This window comes from Bactrocera latifrons, unplaced genomic scaffold (assembly GCF_001853355.1).
Source record: "Bactrocera latifrons isolate USDA-ARS-PBARC rearing strain unplaced genomic scaffold, ASM185335v1 scaffold_27, whole genome shotgun sequence".
Taxonomy (NCBI): Eukaryota; Metazoa; Arthropoda; class Insecta; order Diptera; family Tephritidae; genus Bactrocera; species Bactrocera latifrons.
The window spans coordinates 2,039,807-2,065,623 of NW_017536296.1; the positions used below are offsets into that span (position 1 = coordinate 2,039,807).

Below are 25,817 nucleotides of genomic sequence, written 5' to 3' on the forward strand. Positions count from 1 at the left end.
CAACACACACACGAGGATATGGGACAAAATGGACAAAAGGGACTGACGGACGGCGCCGAGTCTCTTTCTCGATCGAACCGTGCGCGTACACGCAACCGACCAATACTTCACCCTTTCATCAACTTTTTTCGAACCACATCGACGCCAATCGCATTAAAGATGAGTGTCGTGAAATTACTCGTTTAACAAATTTTACAATCGGAAAAATCGAAACAAAAATCGTGGAAATCGATATCTCGAAGAGCACAAAGAGAAGATTTGACTGTTATTGCCTCTAATGCGCAACAGCCAAGAGCCTTGAGAAAACTTTTTATTGCAAGTCGATTTTTTCAAGATTATCAGTTCGCAATAGGCATTCTGTATTAGGCTCAAACTGCTCCTCACTTGACTTAGAAACTTCACTACCAAATCTTCTTCATGGTATGAAGCTATCAAAGCGCTTTTATTTATCGCATTTAAAATTTTTCTCATCTTCAAAGGTATTCTGGTGTTACTATTACAGAGTACTTTATTGGATTGAGACTGATTGAGATCTCATTGACGGTTAATCTGCTGAAGTTCACTGTTCAAATCAAATATCTTCTGAGCATATTTGACCGATCACTGTTTATTTATGATACGAAAGGTTTGTCTAAAATCGTATGTTTCTAATAAAAATCACACTTACGGAATAATTAAAAATGCTGCAGAAGTGTTTTGGGGACCCTACTTTGCCACCAACACAAGTATTTGGGAGGAAGAAAGTATTTAGTTAAGCTCCCTTTGGCATCGCAGAGATAGCAAGGCCTTATGGATTGTCTCTGCACATTTTTGTTAATGTTTTGGGTATGAAGCATGCAAGCGCTAGACTTGAACTAACTGAATCTTTTGCTAAAACGAATCTTTTACCGAACACCTCCTTTGTGACGAGACATGGGTATATAAATCGGCGGAGATTTCTGACGTCCGAATTATTTCATAAGAAGGTGAAATTTAGAAATTTCACTGTCAACTTTTAAGGTTAAGGTAGATAACGATTGAAAACTTGCACTAGATCCCATATATAGTAGTTTATAAATGAGCTATAAATGTAGAACTCTTTCGCCAAAAATTTTTTCCCAACATCTGAGGTATTTTCCAGTCCTTAATCAACATTCAACTTCAACATTCTCTTTAAAGTTTTGTAATATATCATATACCTCTGCTTTTCTCTTAATTCTCTTACATATTCTGTCATTTGAGTCACAGCCAAATGTCAACTAAGTCACGTGCTTCACGATTAATCAACATTACTGTACTTAAGAAATGTCAAAATAATAGTTCAAACCATTAACAAGGTCGTGGGTTCACCAGACAAACAACTACTTCGTGCTGATGGAAATTTTAAATTTCTATTGACATTTCATTGCACATGTTGCTTTGTGTGAAATCTATTCTGAACTTCTACTAATTTTTAATTTCACTATTAACAGAGTCGCAGCAACCCTGACACCCTAACACCCTCTTATTTAACCATTAAAATTAACCTTTGTGCTCATCGAAATGACATTTGGCGCCTTTGATTGTGTAGTCAGTATATGCCTTTGTGTGTCTGTGTTAATTTCCACTTTCACTGGAATTCATTTAGCTTTCTAGGCATTATTAATAATTCCGTTTCATTAGGGCAAATGACAAACGCATAATGCGCAACACATAAATATAAATAAATTAGAAGCATACGCACACATGCAAAGCAGTATATGTATGTGTGTCTATAGCGAGCTTCTCATTTCACCCGATCCTGGAAAACACAAAGGAAATTTATAATTTTCGAAGCATTGGTCTTTGTTTTCGGTCATGACCCTCACCTATTACTGTTTAAGTCTCTGTCTGCGTTGTTAAGGGATTCACAAAAGGCAACAGAATTCCACTAGTTTGATTTCCAATATATTTACGCAACTTATTACAGACCCTTCGACTGCCAAGCGACTATTAATAATAACTTAAGTGTTGTTCTACTGTCACTTGCTGCGGTTTTTGGGGTTTCCAGGCTCAACTTTGCCTTTTCGTATACTCGTAAGTGAACATCTTCCATTGCAAGGACATTATTGGTTATTTCACATTGTGCCCAGCAGCATCCCCTTTTGTCTCTATCGATTCATCTTTATATCTCATTTATTTTCATTTGCCACCTTCAAAGTTAATAATCTATGGAATTCTTGCCGTCACATCGTTTATCATTTCGTGCGGGCGCCCCTTATTTACCTATTTACATATATAATGCGGGTTTTCGGGTATAAGATTATACTGAAAGCAGGCATTTTGTTATTCGCTTGGTTGTCATTAATAAAAATCACCTCGGTCGAGTTGAACTTCTCAGGCGATGCGATTATGTTTACGGAAACTATTGGTGCTTAATTAATGAAGATGTGCTCGGTGCTAATACCCTACTAAAGGATTGTTTTTGAAAGGGGATTTCTACTTATTACTTTCGCATCATTGGGTCTTAATATATTTTTTTGAAATATCTTCAAAATTATTGTTTTTAGATTATAAGAAGTTTAAACTCAAACTAGTCCGAGTAGTGACTTGATTTCAAATCTGTCTTTCTGGTTGATTTCTTTTAGTAAATACGTGTATCAATTAAGAAACAGTATGTATGTGTTGCTACATGTACATGTATATTTAGGTTCTCTCAACTTTATTCTTTCTGAATCGAGAAGGAACAGTCTTCAATAAAAGCGTACTGCTGCTAGCGTACGCCGATGAGATTGTCTGATTGTCTTTAACATTCGCGGCGTTAGTTCTGCTTTCTCCAGACTGGGTAAGGAAGCGAAGCAAATGAGTCTAGTAGTGGGGAAAGACGAGATATCTTCTGTCATCAAACAAACACTCGTCGCTCAAACGTCACTGTTGACTGTCATAACTTCGAAGTCGTAGATAATTTCGTCTATCTTGGAACCAACATTACCACCAGCAACATTGTTAGCCTCGAAAACCAACGCTCAATAACTCTTACCAACAGGCGCTACTTCGGATTGAGTAGGCAATTGAGGAGTAAAGTTCTCATCATCCCCGCCCTGATATATGATGCAAACGCATGGACGATGACAACATCTGATAAGTCGGAGATTTCAAGAGAAATATTTGCCGGAAAGTATCCGACACACTACCCGCCGGGAGAAGCAGAGGGAGAGGAAGTCGTCCAGTCTATGGGTCTTTGTGAGGAAGGCCCGTGAAAAGCCACACTCGCAAGGAAGATCGAGAGCTTCAATGAAAGGCGCCCATCAATATATGTGATGCAGTAAGGTCCCCACCAACCATGGCACTTAATGCATTCAGTATATACAGGTAGTGTCCATAGATATCGCCGGAAGGTATACGGCTGCGCAAGTTGCTAGCAGACTCAACGAATCTGGGTTTCTAAGTAAACATGTGTCTAAATATTTGGATATAGTCGATCGCTTTGATTTCATACCGGATCGTTTAGATCGCAGAGTCGCCAAGCCGAAGGTATGTTGTTAGGGGCTTTCTATCAAATTAAGTTTAATTTTACCTGTTTATAGTGTTTTTCCAACCAAGGTTGCTGCTCTCATTCTGTGAGAGAGAGTGAAGGTGATATAAACTTTGTTCACTAGTCGTACGTTTAAGACTGGTTTTTATTTACATCTAGACACTTTGTGATAAGACTAGTACGGGTGCCCGCCCACAGCGAAATCGCCGGTGGCAGTAAAGCTGGTGGACTGGCAAAGGTAAAGCATCCAAAATTCGCTATCAGTACATTGTAAAAGGGTCTATGTTGCACTCTGCTCGTATATTCTACTACTGGATAGCTGGGTCTCGTGGGTGCTTGGCCAGCGTTGGTGCATGTGCTGTCACAAAATCTTTTTTATTCGAGTTCAGTCGTCAGATAACCAGTGAACTTTTTGCTTCCAGTAAGGCTAACCTCTCTCTTTTTGTGGGGGTTCTAACTAGCAATTACTCAATAGGCGTTCTGACTATAAGCCATCGTTACCAGCTGCAGAAACTGTAAGTACGGAAGAATAATAAGTGAAAACATTTCATTACTTTCTGTTTAATTGTCCCGGTATTGCAACTTAAAGCTCAAACACTTGGAAGCTCGCACTTTCAGATATTCATAAATTGAACAACAAAACACCTGAGTTGCCCACAAGACGCCTAGCCTACTAGTTACACCTCGAAAACCATTTTCTCAAGAGATATGCTATAAAAATGGTCTAACAAAACTTCTTCTTCACAAAGGTAAATTAAACTTCAACACAAAAATTTAAAACTTGCTCAGCCACACTTTAAAATCTTTTCTTTTCTGTCTTCATGCAAATCTGCGCAATCAAAACTGAACTGTAACCAAAAAAAAAAAAAAAACAACATCCCAATAAATCTTATTACTTAAGAATAATGCTATTAGAGGACGTCGCACACAAACACATCCACTATATGGCAACAATTTACTCTTTGTTAATATTCAATTCAATAAGCTTCTAAACATTAACCTTTTCCCCATTGTAGCGTGTGCGTATTTTAACAGACGGCTGCACATCTTCGGCCGCAATCACGGGCCACAGTAGGCGCATGCAATCACAAAGGACACTAAATGCTCACATATCCATACATACATATCAACACACATATCTAAAAGGACTGTGTGACGGCGACCGCAGTGGCGACGAAGTGTATTTTCAAGTATAGTCCTAATGCATATAATGGGCATTGTCAGTGCAACTGTCACAGCCAAGTGTCATGACAACACGACCGACCCGCATAACCTTAAGACGCATTAATTTTCATTTTTGCAAATATAATTTTGATTGAAATCCTGCCCGTGACCTATAACCGCAAAGCTGACTGGATGAACGGAAAGGCAAAGCAGCAGATGAAGATAGGGCATTGGTTCGCAGAACGTGGTAGTTGCAGAAAGGAGGACGAAGCAAGTAATAGACAAAATGAAGCAAATGTTGTCCATGTAGTTGTGCGGTATACCATCTTAGAAAACACAAAAAAGTAGTTACATACAGCTACCCATGCCTGGCCGAAATGCTTGCGGAAGAAAATTAAAAGTGTTCGAGCGTAATTGGATTGTACGAGGCGGATTATGAGGTGGAACCAAAAAAGAACTTCGTAGCTTTGAACTGGAACTTGCGCTGGTTTATGACGGCATTAATGTATAACAATGCCAATTCACGGCTTAATAGATTTATGCACCATATATTCATATAGTGGCATATGCAACAGTGTGTCATTAGTGTTAGATACAGTAGTTAAAGTGAGCGGCTTTTGGTGTAACGGAGCAGAAAATTTAAGTACCGCTCGTTCACACAGCGTGCTGATAAAAGCTTACAAAGAGCTTGGTGGTAAAAGGAATCTTCGCGTGGTCTTTTCTCAAAGCTTTTTTCCACGACGACTTTAAATCATATAAATAAGGCTGAATATAAAAATTAGCTCAAACTATGGGTACCATACGAGTTAAGACGAAACACCTCAAGGAACAAACTTTCATCCGCAAGTCGTAACAGAATCGAAACTCTTCTGACAAGGATGATTAACCACGGTGAAAAGTGGGTAACTTGTGATAACGTCAAGCGAAACAGAAACAGAAACTGTACAGTCAACAATTTGACAGTCTGAAAGAAACAATCTACGATCCTTGGACAATAGAAAATGAATTGATTGGCCAGAAGCCTTGGTAGCCTAGTTAGGATACTTTATCATCGAATGCAGTAATTGCTTCCTGTTCCTAAAAACTATTAATATACTTCTGTTTACTGGACCTTATACGAAAGATTCGAGGTTTGTTACATTTGAAGATTAGGATTATTGTACCACATACTCGGGTATTTTTATGAACATAAAAATTAATGGCTATCGAAAAGTCAGTCATATATAAGAATTACACCTTAACTGACGGACTCAAGTTATTTGGAAATGAAAGACCTGAAAAGCGTTCAATGACACTGTCGGTTTTGTGTTCGACTTAATCGGATAACTATGGTATCTAGAGGTTTTATTAAACAGATAAAGAGGATCTATGTATATATATATACATTACTCTATATAAAGTTTCTGTTCACTTTTGTTTATTTTTATCAGTTTTGAGGTTTTCACAAATATTTGTTGTCTACAGACATAAAATATCTGAACTTAAATAAGTCTATTTATTTCCCCATTCTGCTACACTTCTAGAAATGTTGCACTGTCGACCAACAACAGCCAAGTACTTCTCTCAACAGCTTTCTTTTGTATGAAAATCCATTTCTTTTTTCTGACCTCAAAAAATAAACACTGTCATCGGTAAATGATAAACTACAGATCTCAGTGGACTGATTTGCTTAGAAAAAAATCGCAAATAAACAAATTAGTAATTTCATTGTAGAGTACAACTTCAACATTACTTCGATGCCAACTCAGCTACTTCCTTTTATGTTACGTCGTACGCTATATTTGCCTTTTATATGACACTCTCTTTTACTCAACATCCCCATTATAATTGAAGTACATTAGGCGACGCACAATTTTATGTGGCATACTTTTGTGAGCCAACACACAGAGTCCAAATGATGATAAATGTTTCGCAATGTGACCCAAATAAATTTGTCAATTTATCATTTGTGCCAATGTAGGTATTTTTGTGCTCTGAGACTGTTGCTTCTTATTTCTTTGACTCCTTTGCAAAGTAGTTTGTCCTTTTTCATTCAAGGAGCCGCAATGTATGTAACGATTTTTGCATTTCCATTAATGCGACATTTGTAGGCTTGTTGATAATTTGCAGCGCTTTTAAAGTATAAATTTGTATTTATTTATTTRCTTTCATATATTTTATTTATTTCTTTTTTGAAATACTTTACTACTTAAATTACTGAGCCCTTCACACCACAATTCCAGTCGCTCTTGACTTTTCAGTCACTTTCACTACGCTTATTTCTTGCTTTTGATTTTGATAGCTTATTTTTTATGATTCTGCTCTAACCCACTTCAGGATATTTTATTTGTGTAGGAAAGAGTGGGAAGTGTAAAACGTGCTTCCTCTATGTTTCAGTATGCTTGTGTATTTTGAAGAAAATCTTTCTCACTCCTCTAGCTTCTGTGGCCCGGCCACACTTACTTGCTTCCTTACTTTCTCGGCTTTGCTCAAATCTTACGCAACAAATGGAAAATTGAAAATTTCTGATTATGAAGCATCTTATTATAATTTTGACAGCAGCGTTAAACAGCATAGAAGCGTAAGGATTTCTGATTTGGCATGCTTGCACGTTCGGTTTTGCCAGCTTCGCTCGTCTGGTGTTATAGACTCCACGCGCTCGCATACTCAGCCATAAGCACTTTCGTGGTGTGTGTGTGTATGTTTCTCTCGTGTTTTTGTTCTTTAGGGAAATATTATTTTTCGCACTTCTTGGAGCTATACCGGCTTTCTGCGATGATGAAGCTGCTTTTTTACATGACAGGATGAAGATTTTGTAGCATATTTGTTTGGTGGTTACTGCCTCCTGACACAGTATAAGATAAATGAGCAAATATAGAAGTAGGTACAGAGAATATTGAGAGATATGGATTTATATTTATGAGTTCGAACAGGTTTCAATCCACAAAACACAGTCTTAAATTAGAAATTTCTTGGGTAAGGAATTTCTTTTATGCTTTTTGTAAAGAAGTTGGCACCCCGGATCTTCCGAGAATATCCGCAGATAATACAGTACTTTTAAACACCAGTAAATCTAGTATTTTCTAATTATTTTGATCCAGGTGGTCTTAAGAAGAATAAAGATATTCTTGTTGCTAACTTAAGATACGTACTGCCAGATTTAACTGCCCCTGTTTTAGCTCATTCTCAATTTCGCTTCGATTATAAAAGCCGTATCTAAGAGCGGGTCAAACATTCGTCTAATTTGGGTTCTTTCCATTTCTTGGTATTCAACAAACGACGCCTTTTCGACATAATTGAAGAGATAAAAACAGGGTCGAAGAAGGTTTTGAAAGCCGAGAAAAAACTATTCCGACTGTTTCGAGGACTGAGAAGCATTGAAAAAGTGTGGAAATGCAGTGAATGCGATGAAATTTGATTTGGAAGAATAAATAAACAATTTCCATTTTATAAATTCACCTTAATTTTTTGATCGTAGTATGTGGACGAATGAATGAAATCTTGCAGAATGTGAAAGAAATTCTTGAAGTCTGTGAAAAACATTATTTGTCAGGAAGTCGAAAATCTTTCCATATCTTATGAGTTCGTCAGTTCTGACAATATTCAGTTGGTGCTTTTAACTTACTTTTAAATATAATTTAAAATAGAGAATCCAGGACTTCTTTTGAGTTTTGGACTGAAGCGTTGTAAAGATAAAGTCAACGCGAAGTGTTGGCTCATCTACCTCCAGAAAACCTAGAGTGATACTAAGCTCAATCAAGTAAAATAGTGGAAACAAGGGCTCGAAATTTTCTGTAATTTGAGAAAAGAGGTACCTTCAGTATTGTTAGATCTCCTTGTAGAAGTTATTGGCTTCTTGAGAGATTTTTAGAAGTAGCATCTAATATACTATGCTTAAGTTCTGAGTCTTTTTTTTGTTTTACCAGGAACTTGAAAATCATAAAGTTTGGCTCATAATTTTTGAACGATTGTACAAAATATTATTTTTATGATTGTACTACAAAGCTAGACAGAGGGAATATATTTTACTGTGTGGGATCTTTTAGATGATAGAGTCAGATTTCGGTGGCAAGACCACTGGGATAATAGTCCTAACGGTCGAGTGACTTATGTGCGTGAGGTGACTTTTCTGAGCGAAACTTCTGTTACCGCTAACATCGCAGTGTGAAAACGCGCAATGTAATATACTCATATTTGGTCTCAGTCTGGGATTTCTGTTTATGGGGGATCTGGGTGGTATGGGACCAGCTGGACTGATGGAAGTTTAGGTATTAGCGTTGCGATCTCCACTATTCGGAATGCCGAACTGTTAACTGAGAATTATGATTAGCTTGAATGGTGTGTTCATGTAATGTACAATCCCTAGTCACCAGGCTAGAGCAGTATGGCAGATTAACGGGTAGTGGTTTCGGCTGCGACGTCTGAACATAAACTTAATTCTAGTACCCTTCAATTTCGCTCCAACCTGCTCATGCGGACTGGCCCCTCGAGAGTTTCATTGCAACCGGGTGCCGGACCCAAAGCACGGCAGAGGTTTTAGATGGGATTCGATTTCTACCAAGGTGGTTAGTGTGTCCATTCCACACAACCAATTGGTACTCAAAATGCCTCACGTTGGCATAAGGCTGTCGTCAGCAGGTATCCACGTTAAACACACTGGACGTTGTGTGGGATATAACAGTTTTCTTGGAAGCGCTTTTAATGATATTGGATCATTTTAGCATTTATCATTTGTTTTGTGGTCTGTTAGAATTTTTGAAGCTAGTTGTAAAACTACAAAACCTTAACCTTATCGCCATATTGCGTAAACTTAAAAGATATTTAGGATGTTGTGTTTAGGCATCTTGCCATCTTAGCGGAAGTTTAACATTTCGGAAAAGGTTATCATCCACTTAGACCTAAAACATTATTATAGCCTTAGAAGCAGAATAACTCACCGTTTCTTCTGGTAACCATATTTATTTTCTTTAAATTGTTTAAAACCCACTGTTAACTCAATTTACTTCTACTGCGATAAAATTTCCCCGACTCTGTCTACCCCGGTTGGCTTTCCTTTTGGCAAACCTTTCACAAATCATTTATCTTTTTTACTTTATGTAAACATAAGCATACACACAGAAAGCAAATGTCTGCGCGGTTGCCGCTTTCATCTTTCATCAGAGAGAGGATAAGTGTCTTCTTATACACTTATTAAACAATAATAATTGCAAATAATGTTATTTTATTTAGACAAGGAATATTAACTTGATACTTTCACTGTAAGACACAAATACATACATACACATTTCWACATTTGAATTGTATTTAAATTCAAGAAAATGTAAATTTCCAACCCTCTGACACTCCCACACAATTACAAAAGAGTTCTTAAGCATTACACAGCCACTTCTGCTTCGACGTCAAGCCATAATTTTAACAATCGCCAAAAATTTGTTTTGTATATAACCAAAGATAAATATATATAATATATAAATATATACAAAACGGTGTCTCCACCGTAGCCTCTTACTGGATTTCTGCTGACTTCACTTGATTCGATTTGAGTTTCCCTTTTGCGGCATAATTTGTGCACAGCTAATGAGTACCCTTATTATAATAGATAGCGAAATCTTCGGCGCTATTCGGTGCAAACGGCACAACAACGACGCCGACTGCCAGCCCCTTCCACAACTGAGCGAAACGAAGCTCACATTTTGACAGACGGCTGCGGTTTAGATGATGTGCGGCTGTAACTTTCATTAGTGGTTTGTTAAGAGTATCCTTCTCGGGTTTGCTATATTATGACAATCTAGCCGCAGTGGAGACAATAACATGCTCAGCGTCGCAGAGTGACAGCAGTCGCACGCTTCTTCTCGGAGACAATTGTTGCCGGCAAGATGAATTGCTCCATTCAGATTTGGTGTCACATGTGAGCGACAAGTGTGAACATTATTCAGAATTAAGTTAATTTCTTGAGTGCACTTTTGGAGTGGTGTACTTATGACTAAGTTTGTTGGTTTTATACAAATACGAGCGCATATACATATGGAGACTTTTTGGGTTGTCAGATTCGTAATTTTACTAAGCAAGTGTCTTCGTGTTGATTAAGTGTTTGGTTTGCTGTGATGTTAAGTATACATGTATGTATGGAGTAAAAATTGTTATAGCGTTTAGAGACACAATAAATTAGACTTTTCTAAACTGTAGATGGTTTCTGTGTATGACCTCTCAAAGCGTACTTTTAAGCGTTTGTATCGTAAAGCAATGGAGTTGGTGATAGTGAGACAATTGAGGGTTTTAAATTCGAACCCTAATATTTTTAGAGAGGAGCATCGCTTAAACAGACACGCTTGCTGGAACGAAGTAATGTGAGCCTTAAGCTACACTTGCCAAACAAGTGGATAACTAAGTATGAAGAGCTGAGCATCATAAGAACTTTCATAAAATAATTTTCCGTGAATGTAGAGCTGAGAATGTAGAGTTTTTAAAAGAACATAGCACTTATTGCCATAAAATATTGGGTTTATCAAAGCTCAATGGAAATTTAAAGCTCAGATTGGAATCAAAAATACAGAACTCAATCCTCATAGAGAACGAGCTCAGCATTGATATGTGGAAAATCGTGTTACAAATCAAAGAAATAATTCCATGAATTGGCTTCAAAGCCCTCTAATCCTAAACGAATGATCGCTGGAGTGAAATTTGACTTCAATGGTGAAGTAATCGCCGAGACTGAAACCTACTTTGAAGCAGAATACCATATACCGTAAATATTATTTCAGAAAATGAATTTCGTTGCCTGAGGGTAATATTGCCCTCACAGATAACCATGCCAATTGAAAAGGGTCCTAGATAAGATACTCTGAGAAAAGTTGATTGAAGAACGATCTAACAAAACATCTTTGAATATCACGCTAGCATTTGTCAAGCGACGACGAAATTAATTCAGTGTCATTTAGTAGAAACTATGATACAATTTTGATTTATCATTCCCCCAATATATTATATTCTTTAACATTTTAATCATATATAGGGTATATTTGTCAGTTAAATTATCTCCAAATTGGTAGGTCAAGCTTCAATGGAACTAAATTCAAATAATTGGTATGACTATTATGTAATGCAGGATTACCGGACTGAATCGATAAAGGCGAAATCGAAAGCCAGACGGCTGTAAGTAATGTCTGTAGGCCGAATCCCGTAAAACTCAGTGATGCGTAATTTTGCTTTCGTGGATACGGTAATTTTGAAATTAAAGATGCATCAGGCTCTGTCAGACCAATGCTCGAAAATATCAGTCAAATAATGGAAATTGTAGAGTTCGGCCAATATGTAAGCACAACTCCGATTATCCAGAAGCTAAACACTACACAAAAGTCCATTTGGAGCCATTTAAATAAGGCTGGATATACATAAAAATCAGCTTAATCTATTGAAATAACTCGAGTTGAGACAAAAAAAAATCATGATGAAAAATCATGAACCGAACGTTTACCAGCAAGTCGATGATTTTCTGCAAGAGATGATTAACCCAGGTGAAAAGTGGGAATATTAAAATATAACATATGAACAAATTTGACCCGGGCTGAATTATTTTATATGTGTACACATGTATCTAATGGAATATATATGATCAAATTTGACCCGAACTGAAATTTATTTAAATATAAATTTTAACATGTCTTTTCTGGATCAGCACATTACTTTTTGTGTTCATGTTAAGTTTTGTTTCCATATGAAAATTAATGTGTTTTTCACACCTGATTGTTTATTTTGTTTGTTTAGCGAAAAGTTTGTCAGCAGATCTGTGGACCCTACCTTCATCAAACACATGATTATTTTTGACAAGAAGTGGATTTATGACTATGACGTCGAAACAAAAATTTGCTGAAGATACTAAAAGCTATTTTTGCCGAGGCTTTAGAAAGTGTATGGAGAAAAGTGTTAGGTATTGGTATGCTTGTATCAGCGCAAGAATCTGTTTTGAAGGCGACAATAAGGACATGTATTAGACTAAGTTTATTTTGTCAGTCCGAGTCATTTTCAGTCACATTCAATCAATATTCTACGATACTAAAAGTAAGTATAACTGAAATGAAATTCGAATGAATGAAAGATTTTAAAATTCTTACATTTCTTTTTGGATTAGTAAACACTGGTTCACAAAATTCCAAATAATGGTGCAGTTTAGATATAATACCCTGCGAATTATGTAGGGACTTAAAGTAACTTTCCTTAAGGAGAAAATATAAAGTAAAAGAAAGTACTAGTTTTTATGTTCACACTAGAAGCGAGCTAAAGCAGGTATATATTGCTGTTTTGCATTAGGGAATCATATTTCGAAATCTAATGATTGAAATTTGCTCAAATTCGACGCACAGTATAATTTAACATTGATTTTAGAAGGCAACTGAGAAGAAAAAATTTAACCTCAAATTTTAAAGACATTAAGAAAACTTCAAATCTGATGTTTTCATTGGCGAGAGAGTATTTTTAATTCCTTGTCAGACTTTGCTACTAATAGAGTATATATTGCAACCAAAAGTACTTGGAAGATTAGGAAACACTTGAGTACCATGAAAGTGTGAAAATCCTTATTTATTCTATTATTTTACGTGAACTGCTTTAACTGCTAAGTTAAGAGAAGCGCTTGTAAAACTTTTAAAAACCAACAATGTCAGTAGAATTAAACGATCTATGAAGAGAGATACAAATAAACTGCCGATATTTGGGACAAACAGCGCCATCAAGTGGAAATCAGAAATAATGCGACCTACGCCAAAAGACACATGTCAAGCAAAGTGGGGACACATGCCACTGCAAACAACCGAATATAGGTGAAAAGTGTTGCAAAACGTTGATTTGAAGCCTGCAGCAGCAAAATAAAAAAATGCTTTAGTGCCAGCTTTTGCAAAGTGCCGAATTCGTTGCTTTTCAGCTAAAGAACAAATAAAGTGCTATATTCACCACTTTAGTAGTTGCACCAACAAAGCCTCGCTACCTTAACGCTAGCACGTTATTATTTATTTCATTTTTATGCCTTTTAATTCTTTAAAACATTCACTTAACTGAACTTTACTGCTGTCAGTTCATTGCATGTGCGACGGAGCGTATGAGTAACCAAACCAAAAGTATCCGAAGTGACACACATGATGTTGGAAAAAATATATTGCACTACCATTATATTTAAATGCCATGTGGGCGAGGGACGCAGCGCGTTCAATGTGGGGCGGTGAGGGGCTTATGCTAACGCTTTGTGTGCACTTACCTGGTGACAGCTCCTCGGTAATGCCCTGAATGGACACGGTAAACAGTGTCAATATGATGGCGGCAACCAGCAGCCATTGTGGTTGGTGCCGTTGATGTCTTTGTGGTTGTGCCTGCAGGCGATGCTGTTGCTCCACTTGCGCGATTGCAGCAGCAGCGGCAGCAACATTTGTTGCAATTGCTTTTGTTGGCGTTGCACCTGCTGTCATTGCTCAGTATGCTGCAAGGCTACTTCGTTGGTGGGTTGGCGGTACTTGTTGTTGTTATTATTATTATATAGCAATGTTCAACAAATGCTTCCACGCTATACACACAACTTATTTTCTTACAACAATTTCGCTGTCACTTTATTCACTTTTATTGTTATTTGTATATTTTGCTCTACGGGCGCTCACGTGTTAGTGTGTAAGTGTGCGGCAGTGTTTAAGCTCTTTACATTGCAGTTTATTTAGTTTTCTGCAAGTTTTTCATTTGCTTGTATTATTTTCGTTGCAACCGTGCAATTTCACTTTGTCACTTTTGTTTGTTTCTCCTTAGACTTGCCTCTCACACTCACTCTCCTTGCTTATCCTGTTTTTCACCTTTTTTCAACAATTTACACTGTTTTTAATACAGATTGCTCATACTAAAAAAAAAACCTCACAAATTTTTCACACAACTACAAATACAACAATTACTTTTTGTTGTGAATTGCCGTTAAAGTGCTTCGTTGAAGCTTTCAACTTTCAATTTCTTTGTTTCTCCTACGATTTCTTTTTTCGTGCTTCCTTTTTATCTCCTTATGCTTCTAGTTTCTACACTTTTGTTCTTAATGGACAATTCGAGCAGTTGGCAGTTGGCACTTGACCTGCTCTTTTACACTCTCAATGTGACACTTTGATGTCGATTGAAATTGCGAATGTATTTTCGTATTCAACTTTTTTGTTGCTTACTCACTTTTGGGCACTCTAGTTGAATATTTGACACTCGAGCACCTAAAAGAAACAAGAAAATAAGTTTTAAAATTAATTTTGGCATCAAATATTGAATGGAAATTACATTTTTAATACGATATTTATGGAATATTCATTCAAGAGCTTAATAACCTCGAATTCGAGGTAATTATGATTCATTCCGGGAGGCAATGATGGTTATGAGTCCATCATACTTTTCATAAATATCGGCACAGCAGTAGTATTAAATTCCCACTATCATGGTTTAGCTTTAGAGAATACAATTTTTAATAAACAATACTTAAATTGATCCAATTTAGTCTTTAGTTTTAACCAAATACATAACAGAGGCATACAAATAGTATTTAATGTCATTCAATTTGTAGCAATTGTTTTATAGCCATTTCACAAAGTTCATTGATGAATCGGCCTTTGCAAGATTGAACTGCTAATTTATATTGTTTTATCATAAAAAATAAAAATCTTGTTTTACTACATTAATTCTGAAATTAATACAAATCGAGAAGAAAATGGAATACATCTACGCTGTTTATTAATAAAATAACAATAAAAAAATACAAAATGACGGACAGAAGCAAGTAAAACAGCCGATCGTTAATCGAACTTAACATTAATGGAATAGACAGCTGGGCGAAAGGTATAAGCTGTCCTCTCAATTATAATCTTGACTACATTATGAAAACAAGATATCATGGAAATTAGAATGTGTAAAGTGAATTCGGCTATTTTTACGATGAGTGAAATTATACAACAAAGAAGCTTCATTAAATTTTGTGTGCGGAATAAATTCTAAGGATCTAGAACGCGTTCACGACAAACCACGTTCAGGACGGCCATCAGCATCAACTGATGATCAACACGTCAATAACATAAAATAATTAATATTTAGAGATCTTACTGGCATCGTTGGATTGTCGGAAGGATTAGTGGAAACCAGTTTGAAAGAACATTTCGGACAAAAAAAGGTGAAAGCACGATTGGTTCCAAAATCAATAAATTTTTTCGAAAATCAAAATGTACCGACTCCAAAAAACCACATGGTGCACTCCGAAATACTGCCGTCCGGCCAAACTGTCAACAAGGAGTATTATTTGAGTGTTATACGTCGTTGGCGTGAAGCTATTTGTAGGTCGGAATTATGGATTTTTTTTTTGCAAGCACCGTAATCGCAGGATTTAGCTACGTGTGACTTCTGGCTATTCAGCAAATTGAAACGTCCGCTTCGGGGAAACCCTTTTGAGGCAATCGACGACATTAAACGTGAATATGTACTACAAGTAAAAGTAAAGGCTATTCCGGAAATATAAGTACTTTAAAACTGTATATTGAGTTCAAGGGGGATTACTTTGAGGGGAACTTCGTAGATTTTGAACACAAATTTTTTTAATTATAAACAAAGTATTTGTTCATTACACGTACGTCTTTACGATTATCTGCAAATTTAGAATTCTACTTTATACAATAAAATGTGAAAATAGATCTGAGACAATGCTAGGGGGTATTGAAACCAGTTTTTTCTAATAAATAGGGACAGTAAATACCTGCATTAAATACATTAAAAACAAATGAAAGGCAGATAACGGACCATTGATGTTCAACTGATTTAAATAATAATAAACGACATGTATATACGATGGTGTGGGATCAACAACCTTTAAGGAGCGAAACGCAAATTTAATTTGCGAAAGCTCTGGGCGCCGCGATCCAACTGCTGTCAGAAACACAATGGGTGAAAATGGGCACTCATCTTATTCTTGCATCTATTACCGACAACTCTTTTTCTTATATCATAAGAGCATAATTGCTGGAAAGAAATTTCACTTCAATTTTGAAATAATCGCCGCAAAAGATACCTTTTTGGAGGGAGCAGATCAAATGTGCTACAAAAAATTTTCCCAAAAAATTGTTATAAAAAAGCATTTACAAACAGGCGTTAAGAATAAAATATAAAGGACTAATTCTTATTGGCTTTTAAATATTTTCCAATAAAATCTCGAAGTAATTTAAAATTCATTAAGCTTAAATTGGATAAACTAATTGCGTCAGCATGAAAACTAAGTTCTATATGATGAAAAAATAAAAAACAGGAATTTTTCTAAAGGCTGATAATTGTCAATTGAGCTGTTGGAGTAAACATATGAGTTTGACATTTAAGTTAAGTTGGAAAATTACAAACTAAATTACATTTCAGAATATTTTGCATTGAGAAAAACTTACTACCTGAAGAGGTTTGAAACCAGAAGGCGTTATAAATTCATGCTTTTTTTGAAATTCATTTTTCGTCTAACCAGCGGTCAGTGGTAGACGAAAACGATTGTCAACTATAAGTATTATACAGTTCCAGTGTAATCGAGCAACTTTTCGAAGAGAGAGCGAGGATTATATTCACTTAATTGAAACCACTTTTGCGAAACGAAAAAACCTTTGCGCTAAATACTCAGAAATTTATTTAAAATTTTTAATTTTTTTTAGTAAGTAACCGATGCCCTATTTTTTATTCTAATATAATTAAATTGCATCTGTGCAGCCGCAACAAACTCGCACAATCTGGTTTGCAATTCGTTGCTCAGTCAACTCAACACACTTGACAGTCGCAGATAAACCAGAAAACTTTGCTGAGCAGATAAAATGCGAAGAATAACAACTCTGCGATGACATTTATAAATAAGGAAAATATTTTCAACCACAAATGCAAAAGCTAAACACACATACTTAAAACGAAAGTCATGTGATTGCGACGAGCACATTTGAATTTGCATTTTTCCGTTTATCTGACTTGCATTTTGTTGTTGCTGCGTATGCGGCAAAACACAGTGGATAATCGTAGCTGTATATGTGTGCTATATGTGTTTATAAACAGCTGACAACGCTTCATTTGCACGATAACAATAGCAAACTGTCAGCTGTTTATGGAGCTCTTTCACTGGAGGGATATATTAAAGTTATTTTTGCTGTTCTTGTAATTGGATTTTAATAGAAAAACAAGTGCTTTATAGAATTTAATGGTAAAATCTTGTTAAAAAGCGCATAATATAACAATAGCTTTTTCAACGTTTTGAAACTCAAACGGAGATGTCATACGAGATAGAAAACATCAAAACAGTGACCTAGCTCATAAAAATTGCATACCCTGCGTAACACTTATCATGTTGAAAATCTTTTACATACCTTTCTGCATATTTTTCACTATTTGAAATAAATTTACTTAATTTTTTATACAAAATGTCCAAATTGCCGCCAAAATATCTTAAATGATAAGCAACCACCCCAAATCTCGAAACAATTTCTCATTCTCTACTTAAAACTCAAGTTGTCACGGTTGCAATCAGCAGGAGACAATTTCCCTCACACAGTTAGCCGCATTTTTAATCATTATTGGACACGCAAGTCGGTGGCCATGGACCACCGGCGGATGTCAACCGCATCCATCAAATATTTGGCAAATTGACAGCTTCTCGTCGTGGTCGCAGCTGGAGCACGCTAACGAATTAACAGACTAAATGACAGGTAATGCGAGGAGTTGAAGCGAACGAACCTATTTCGCAAGGCAGCTGGTATGACGGCTGCGAGTTGCTCGTGGTGGTTTCCGCGATGGGCTGCACCGTCGGCTAGCACATATATATGGGGGAGGAGGTGGAAAACTCATTTATTATATTTCATATTCACAAAGAATTAAACGTTTTTTATGTGAGTAAAAATTGTAGGTATAAAAAGTGGTGTTAAATTTGAAAGTAAATTAATGATTTGAAGTGCGCCAAAACATCAGATGCAGATAATTGGGAATGAAAATGACGTTTGTATTGGTCATTAAATAATAATTCAAAAATTTCCTTTTTCTACAGGTATGAAGATTATGTTATGAAAAAAAATTTCTATTACCTCATTATGGCCTACTACGTAGTGGCTAAAATAGCGAAAAATACTAGGTAATGGAATTCAGCAAATGTGTTTAAAAATCAGTTTAGATTAAGTAGAATTTCTCTTAAATAGTTGAAAAACCGAAAATTTCGACGTACTAAAACCTCTTAGGTAAACAATCCCTTTGAGAGGGTTCTTTTCAAGTTCAATTTAAAATGCAGATCTTCCTTTCCTCTGCTTCCACCGACGGATACTGAATCGAAAACTTTCAAAACTAGAGTATTCTATTCCTTTCGAACTTTGAACTCCATATGTCAATGCCGCCGTACATCAGGTACAGCTAATCGTTCCATCGACTGCGACACTCGCCATTCGCTATGCGCCAAAACCTTTCTCTCGAGCATTCCTAGGGCGTCTCATCAGACAATGTCATTGTCCATGTCTCCGGACTTATAAAGTTTGGTATTTGCCGATTGCCTACTCAATTCAAAGGTTTCTACGTTGGATTTAAAGTTTGAAGTTGTTGGTTCCAAGATAGATGAAATGATCTACAACTTTGAAGTTATGACTATCAACAGTGACGAGTAAACCAAAAATCGAAAGCGACGACTGTTTGTTTGATGACAGCAGATGTTTCGTCTTGTCCTCGTTCACAACCAGACTCATATGCCTCGTATCCTTATCTAGTCTGGAAAAAGCAGAACTAACGACGTAGTTTTTGAGGACAATAATATCATCGGCATAGGCCAGCAGCTGTACACTCTTATAGAAGATTGTACCTTCTCTACTCTGACGGAGCTTTTAGTGTTGCTCAACGTCAGCTTACACACCGTATTAGCTCTGCGGGGATTCCATGTTTAGATATAGTGGCACAGAGGCAGAACCTTTTCGTGCTGTCGAAGACGGCTTTAAAATCGACGAAGAAGTGGTGTGTGTTGATCTTCCTTTCATGATTCCTATCTTCGGTAATGGATATTTCAAGTCTAAAGGTACACTGATAAGATCTAATCAGTTTGTGCGATATATGCGTTATTAAGGAGGCTATCACAGGGTAATTGGGGCAGATTTTTGGGTCTCTTTTTTGTGGATTTGACAGAGCACACTTAGGTTCCAAACGTCGGACATGCTTCTATCCGACAATATCTTTCAAAGAAGCTGATACATGCACCTTGCCACTTCTTCTCGTGCGTATTGGGGTAGCAGTACATTTTTTCATTTTGCTCGAAGCCTCTTCTCTTTAACTAACTCCTCTTAATCGTCTCATGAACTCACATTTCTCTTGGTCGTCTTCCAACCGGCTGACACAAGTTTATTAAAGTTTCGAAATTGATTTTGTACTTTCTAAAATGTGCTCCTAACACCGCGCAATAACTTAGAATTGTGGAAAATACAAATTATATAAAGAATGTGTGATTGATAATCGGATTGGGGTTCTACTAAGCAAGCCACCAACCGGTAAGTTACCGGTCAATTACCTAATACCACTACAAAAGATTTCTGCTAATGTTTCTATGTATAAGTTCCGTAAGATCCAATCGACAATTCTAACCGAAACACTTATATATCTGCTCACTCATAGCTTTTTTCAGCCAAAGGACTTATGAGTTGCACGGTGTGTACGATAGTTTCCGCTTTCAGTTTATTGGAGTTTCGGTAGCCGTGATTTCATTTACTCAAAGACAGTTTAGCGAGTAGTTAAGGAGTCAGTAGGGTAATCTGGCCTATTGTTTGGACATTTTTTATAGAAATTTTTATTCTACAATAGAACTTTTTTGATATCTGTCGGAGGAATGGCTGGATGAATATCGTCCCTGCTAGAATCATGAAAAAATTTTAATAAATAAAAAAAGGAGACATTTAAAAAAATGTTTGCCAATAGTTTGATTAGTTCGACCGGAATCATGGCCGCTAGTTTAAAAAAAAGTATATTTTGAGAAAAACGCTTTTAAAGTTTAAGGTATGCACTCCGAGCGCTCCGAAGGCGCTCAAGAGGCCTTTTTCGAAACCTTCCATTTATAAAGTGGGTTTCCACATTATTTCTAAGGGTATAAGGGAACAGAAAATGAAAAAAAAAGAAACACATTTTTGAAAAAAGATTACCCTACTGACCCCTTAAGTAAATGCGCCTGTAGCATAATCAACATATGTTTAAGAAGAAAATTTATACATAGCTTCTCAGGACAATGAACCAAAGACCAACATATTCATGTGTGGCTTTATATTACATATATACGCGTATATACATATAGCCTCTTCTCCGAACAATTTTTCAACTTCAAAGTAAAATTGAAAGCTTCTGCTCATTAAATTTAATACTTGTACAGCAGCTATTAAACAGAAAAAAAGCKGTCGTGCATTTCCACACACACACACACACACCTTACATCGTGGATTTTTATATTTTTTTTGCTTGTATAAATTTGAGGCTCCCTTTCATTTGCAGCTGTGAACGTTTAAAAATAGGGGAGCTGCGCCTTTGAATTTTCATTTATTTTATGTCTTCTATTTTCGTTCACTTCGTAACGGTTTATTTTGACGCAGACAATTTGACACATTTTTTCGCAAATTATGTCAGTGGCAAATGTAGCACATGTACAAATGCCTTGAGAGCCGTGTGTTATGGATATTGAACTAATGGTTTTCATTCTATGCTCAAAACAGCTTAGTTCTATTTGTGCTGATTCTTAAATTTCTAATATGTTATTGTTAAGGTTTTGTGATTAAACCAGAGGGCAGATAAGCCATGGCAGCTCAAAAGAGATCTGAACTTCTTCACAAAAATCGGCGAGTTATAATATTAGCTTTAATTTTTATTCCATTCCAAAACACCAATTTTGAGGAATGTGCTGATATAGTAGCTATAGAAGTTGTGTTACCTCAATATAATGAAAGTAGACCTATCGATGAAATGCAGTTCTCTCTTTCTCTCTCGCAACTCCATAATTGCAGAGCACGCGAAGGGCCCATAAATCCTGCGCCCTCGGGCACGACGACAAAGGAACACCTGCCTATTCCCATCCTAATGGAATTTGGCTAAGTATGCCATCTTTTCTTTTTCACAGTTTTCAACGATTCCACTTTGACCAGGAGCCCAGACAAGTTTAATATTGAAGCAGCTTGACGCCATAGATAGCGAGGTCATGCACTCCTTGAATTGCTTTAAACTTACTGTCTTCTTTACTAAAATTGTTAGCTTCCTGAGCATTGGTGATAAAGTAAGAATCTCCATAGCAATATCTCAAGCTTCTGGTGAATCAATATCGATGTGTGTGGTCTGACGTCGTTCTAATGAGGCAAAATTCTTCTGCTGCTGGCCAAAGCTTTCAACTTCTGAGCGATTGTTTCCTTCAGACGGTCCAATAATGAACGTCCAAGATCTGAATTGAGAGTTTAGCGGTAAGAAAACGGATTATAGTAGATGATTCCCCGTCGATCTCCTCAAACAGATAACAAATGTTTCTTGACCATCTATATTGAATTAAGCACCACTTGCGACGGGTCAATAAGATTTGATCAACACTATTTTTGCTTGATGTTGTCTCAATCCATCAGTAATCAGAAAGCTATCATTTTTTTAGTGATTCGTGACTGAAAAATTTGTTCACATATATATTTTCTTTTTGTATCTAACTATATTTAAATGGTTCCAAAAGGTTTCTTTTGTACATTTTTAGCTCCTATAACATCGAAGCAATGCTAATTTGGTCCCGACGATTTCCACAATTTCATCGATATTTTCGGCTTTTTTTATAGGTAGAACTTATGTATGATCCCGATAATCCTTGTAACTTTACACTAATGCATTTGAACTTTCTTAATTCTTGAAAATATTCTTATTCAAGACATTTTGCAATTCGGAATACAATCTGTGAACGGTCTTCTAATAATGACTCAGAAATTCTACCTCTATAAAAATGCACATATAAGCCAACTCCTACAAATAACCGTTCATTTAACGCTAAATGAAAAGACTCAAGTAAACCTATCAACAATTCAGCAAAGTAATTCCCCTGACTAGAATTTCAGGTGCATAAAATATTGAGTAGGAAATAAGCCAGGTTAAACACAATTTTTAAATTCACAAATTTAATTTACAGTTGTGTCTATATTTAGAAAACAACGAACTAACTAATACTCAGTATAACGGGTGCTTCGTGTCACGCATTCGTTTATACGCAAGTAGTTATGTAAATACCTAGTTATGGTCGGTACACATGTTCAACGCGCAACGGCGCATAAAACGTTATCCGCGGGCATTTACACACCGACACTAATGAAATGTTTAACAAGCACTTAAATGTTTGCAAATCCCAATGACCCATAATATTAGCATAAAATCACTTGCGAATAACAACAACTACTACTGTAATGTAAGCTCTAAGGCAAGCGAAAAGATATACCTATCTAGAAGTGGTGAGGTGCGGAAAAGGTGGTGAATGGTGCGTTGGTTGAAGTGGCTACCCATTAGAGAATTCGGCTTTCACGGAATTGGAGTTGCTTTGGAATAATGAAAATAGGGAAGAGAATATATAAAACAATAAAATATTGTACCTCATTCAATCATTCAATCTATGTATTATTTTCGTTTGTGAAGCTGGGACATATTCCTATTTTTCTGGCAGTGTTTTGGGTTCTATGGTAAAAGAACTGCGCAGGCTTGGCGGCCAAGAATGATTCAAGCAAATCTTTCATAACTTGTTTTGATGTGAACATTATATTACTAAGAGCGTTTCAAATCTATGGGAACAAATGGATGCCGGAAGAATCGAGTCCTGGGCTAGATGGGGTGAGGCAATATTTTCTAGCCACTGCTCTTCAAATTTGTAGGTTTAACCGGCCTCAAGCTCCTGCGCCGCACGGTGTCTTAACGGACCGTTATTGAATCAAATCTAGTCACAAGTTTTGGGCCTTTTCGGCAATATCTTTTCTTGAAGCACATAATACAGAATACAGCACGCCCTTCTTATTCCTTTAAGAAATAATAGAAAGACTCCTTTTAAAGATATTGGAAAGGTTATTTGAATGACCGTCATTAATTTTGGGAGCCTTTATTGTCTATAGCAACAATTTTTCAACAATTCCTCATTTTCAAAAATTTTTTCAAAGGTCAATGAGGCTCATCGCGAAGCCAAATTCCCCAGTTTTAATCGTTTTAACAAAACCGTCATACAAATCATTCGGAAAAATACTTTTTCAGGGACAAAGTTCATAATATTTGAGTGAAAAAAACTACTGTTGTTCACGTGTGTGTTTTATACTGAAAAAGTCGCACAAGGATAGTGGATTTCCAACACATGTTTGGCTCAATAACTTGGCAACCTGCAGGATTATACGAAGCTATAGACCCAAGTCTAAACAGTGACGAAACTCTCTATACAGCACACTGAAAACTAAATACAACAATTATTGATGTGATTTTCTGGATGGTTCGCGAGCATTTCTGAAAACTCGTTCATCAAACATCGATGGATTTCCGTAGCATAGAAAATAGCCCAGTGGAAAATTTCTGTTATTCATCTTCGTTAAGGATTCAGTAGGGTAATTTTTTCTAAAATTTTTTTTATATCCTTAGAATTAATGTAGAAGCCTATTTTACTACTTTCGAAAAAGGCCCAAAAATAATAATACCGCTCTATGTTCGGAGCGCGCGGAGTGCAGACCTGGCACTTTAAGCAATCGACATATGATCAGCACTAATCACTTGCTTTATAAGGCTATGCTTTGAAATAATAAACGTATCCTTTCCATTATACGAAAGTAATGGTTCTAGTTCTTTTATTTCTCGACCTAATATTTTCAAGCTAAATGAATTTCGATTGAACAATTACATTACCTCAAGTCCAATACCTAAGGAAATTTATATAAGATAACAATTTTCTCACTGGGCCAGTTTTGCAGAGATTGTGGAAGATGACGTTAAAGCAGTTGCTCAGTGAAGGAAATAACGAAATAGCAAATACTTGCGAATTGAAGTGAGAAAGTTGCGCCAGCAGAGTAGAGCAAGAGAGAGAAATAAACAAATATTGTAAATAGACTGAAAATTAGTCCAAAGAAATTTATTGTGTATATATAATATATATATTAGGCCTATGTACAAATTTAGTTATAATGTGACAGTTGATTATTATGGATATCTATTGTATTAGGAAATAATAAAAATAATACTATCTCATAGTTTAACCGACTTCAGCATGCTCATTTAAGGATTGGGTGTTAACAAATATACGCCCAAAGCATCGGCTACTGTTTTCTGGCTCTAAAAATATAAGAATAATAATTTTCAAATATTTCTACATATATTTACTTTATTATTATATTTGTTAGCATTACCAATATATTTGGAAATTTATATATTAATATAATGTTATTAAGCAAATCCGAAATCCGCTTATATATGTAATAAATAACTAAGTATGACATTGTTCTTATGTCTTAGCAACATATTTAATGCTTTAAATTTTGTGCAACTTGCCTCTCAGCAAAAGGTTAAAGAAGTTATAATATGTTTAAAAATTTTAAATATTTCATCGGCTTTAAAATCATTTCCGTGATTTTCTTTAGTCTTTGGTTTTTTTTTTTAATTTTTCCTTTGTAGCATTAAATGGAAAATCGTGTCAAACAACGCCAAAGCGCCTAAAGTTATACTTAACTGTTTGTAAATACAACTCTGCAGAATGTATTAAAGTCAAAGTATATACACACATACATATGTATCTATGTAAATTTTACTGTAAATTTAGTGTTACTTTGGCAACTTAAATGTTATTATAAGGCTGATTGATTTATATTAATCTCGACAAATATTATGTAAAATCGATGTATAAGTTTATAAGCAAGATAAGCTAGATGTGCTTAGTAAAAAAATATGTTATTTGAGTTAAGTGATTTCAAATGTAGTGGAATTCATTCAGTTGTATCGCTGTTCATTATTTATCCAGCTTGTAGTCGAAGTTTTACCAAACCTTATGCGATATAGCCACCTTATATCGGTAATGACGGAGCAGCACGGAACATACTGAAATTTTATTCACTGAGTCACCAAGAATTTACCTCAAACCAGCCGGTTGGTGGCGGAGGAATGAAATGAAATAAAATATTCGGGCTAAAAATCTAAAAAAAATGTGTCCTATGTTCGTGCATGTTAG

The 25,817-nt window shown here is 36.1% G+C and overlaps 1 protein-coding gene across 1 annotated transcript in view; it reads right to left on the reverse strand.

Annotated features, from left to right (window-relative positions):
* Positions 1-25,817, reverse strand: part of LOC108969949 (semaphorin-2A) — a 180,233-nt gene that overhangs the window by 152,710 nt on the left and 1,706 nt on the right. Inside the window, exon 2 of the mRNA XM_018935000.1 lies at positions 13,863-14,835. Coding sequence (XP_018790545.1) covers positions 13,863-14,070 — 208 coding nt within the window. The 5' untranslated portion in view covers positions 14,071-14,835. The remainder of the gene's footprint in view (positions 1-13,862; positions 14,836-25,817) is intronic.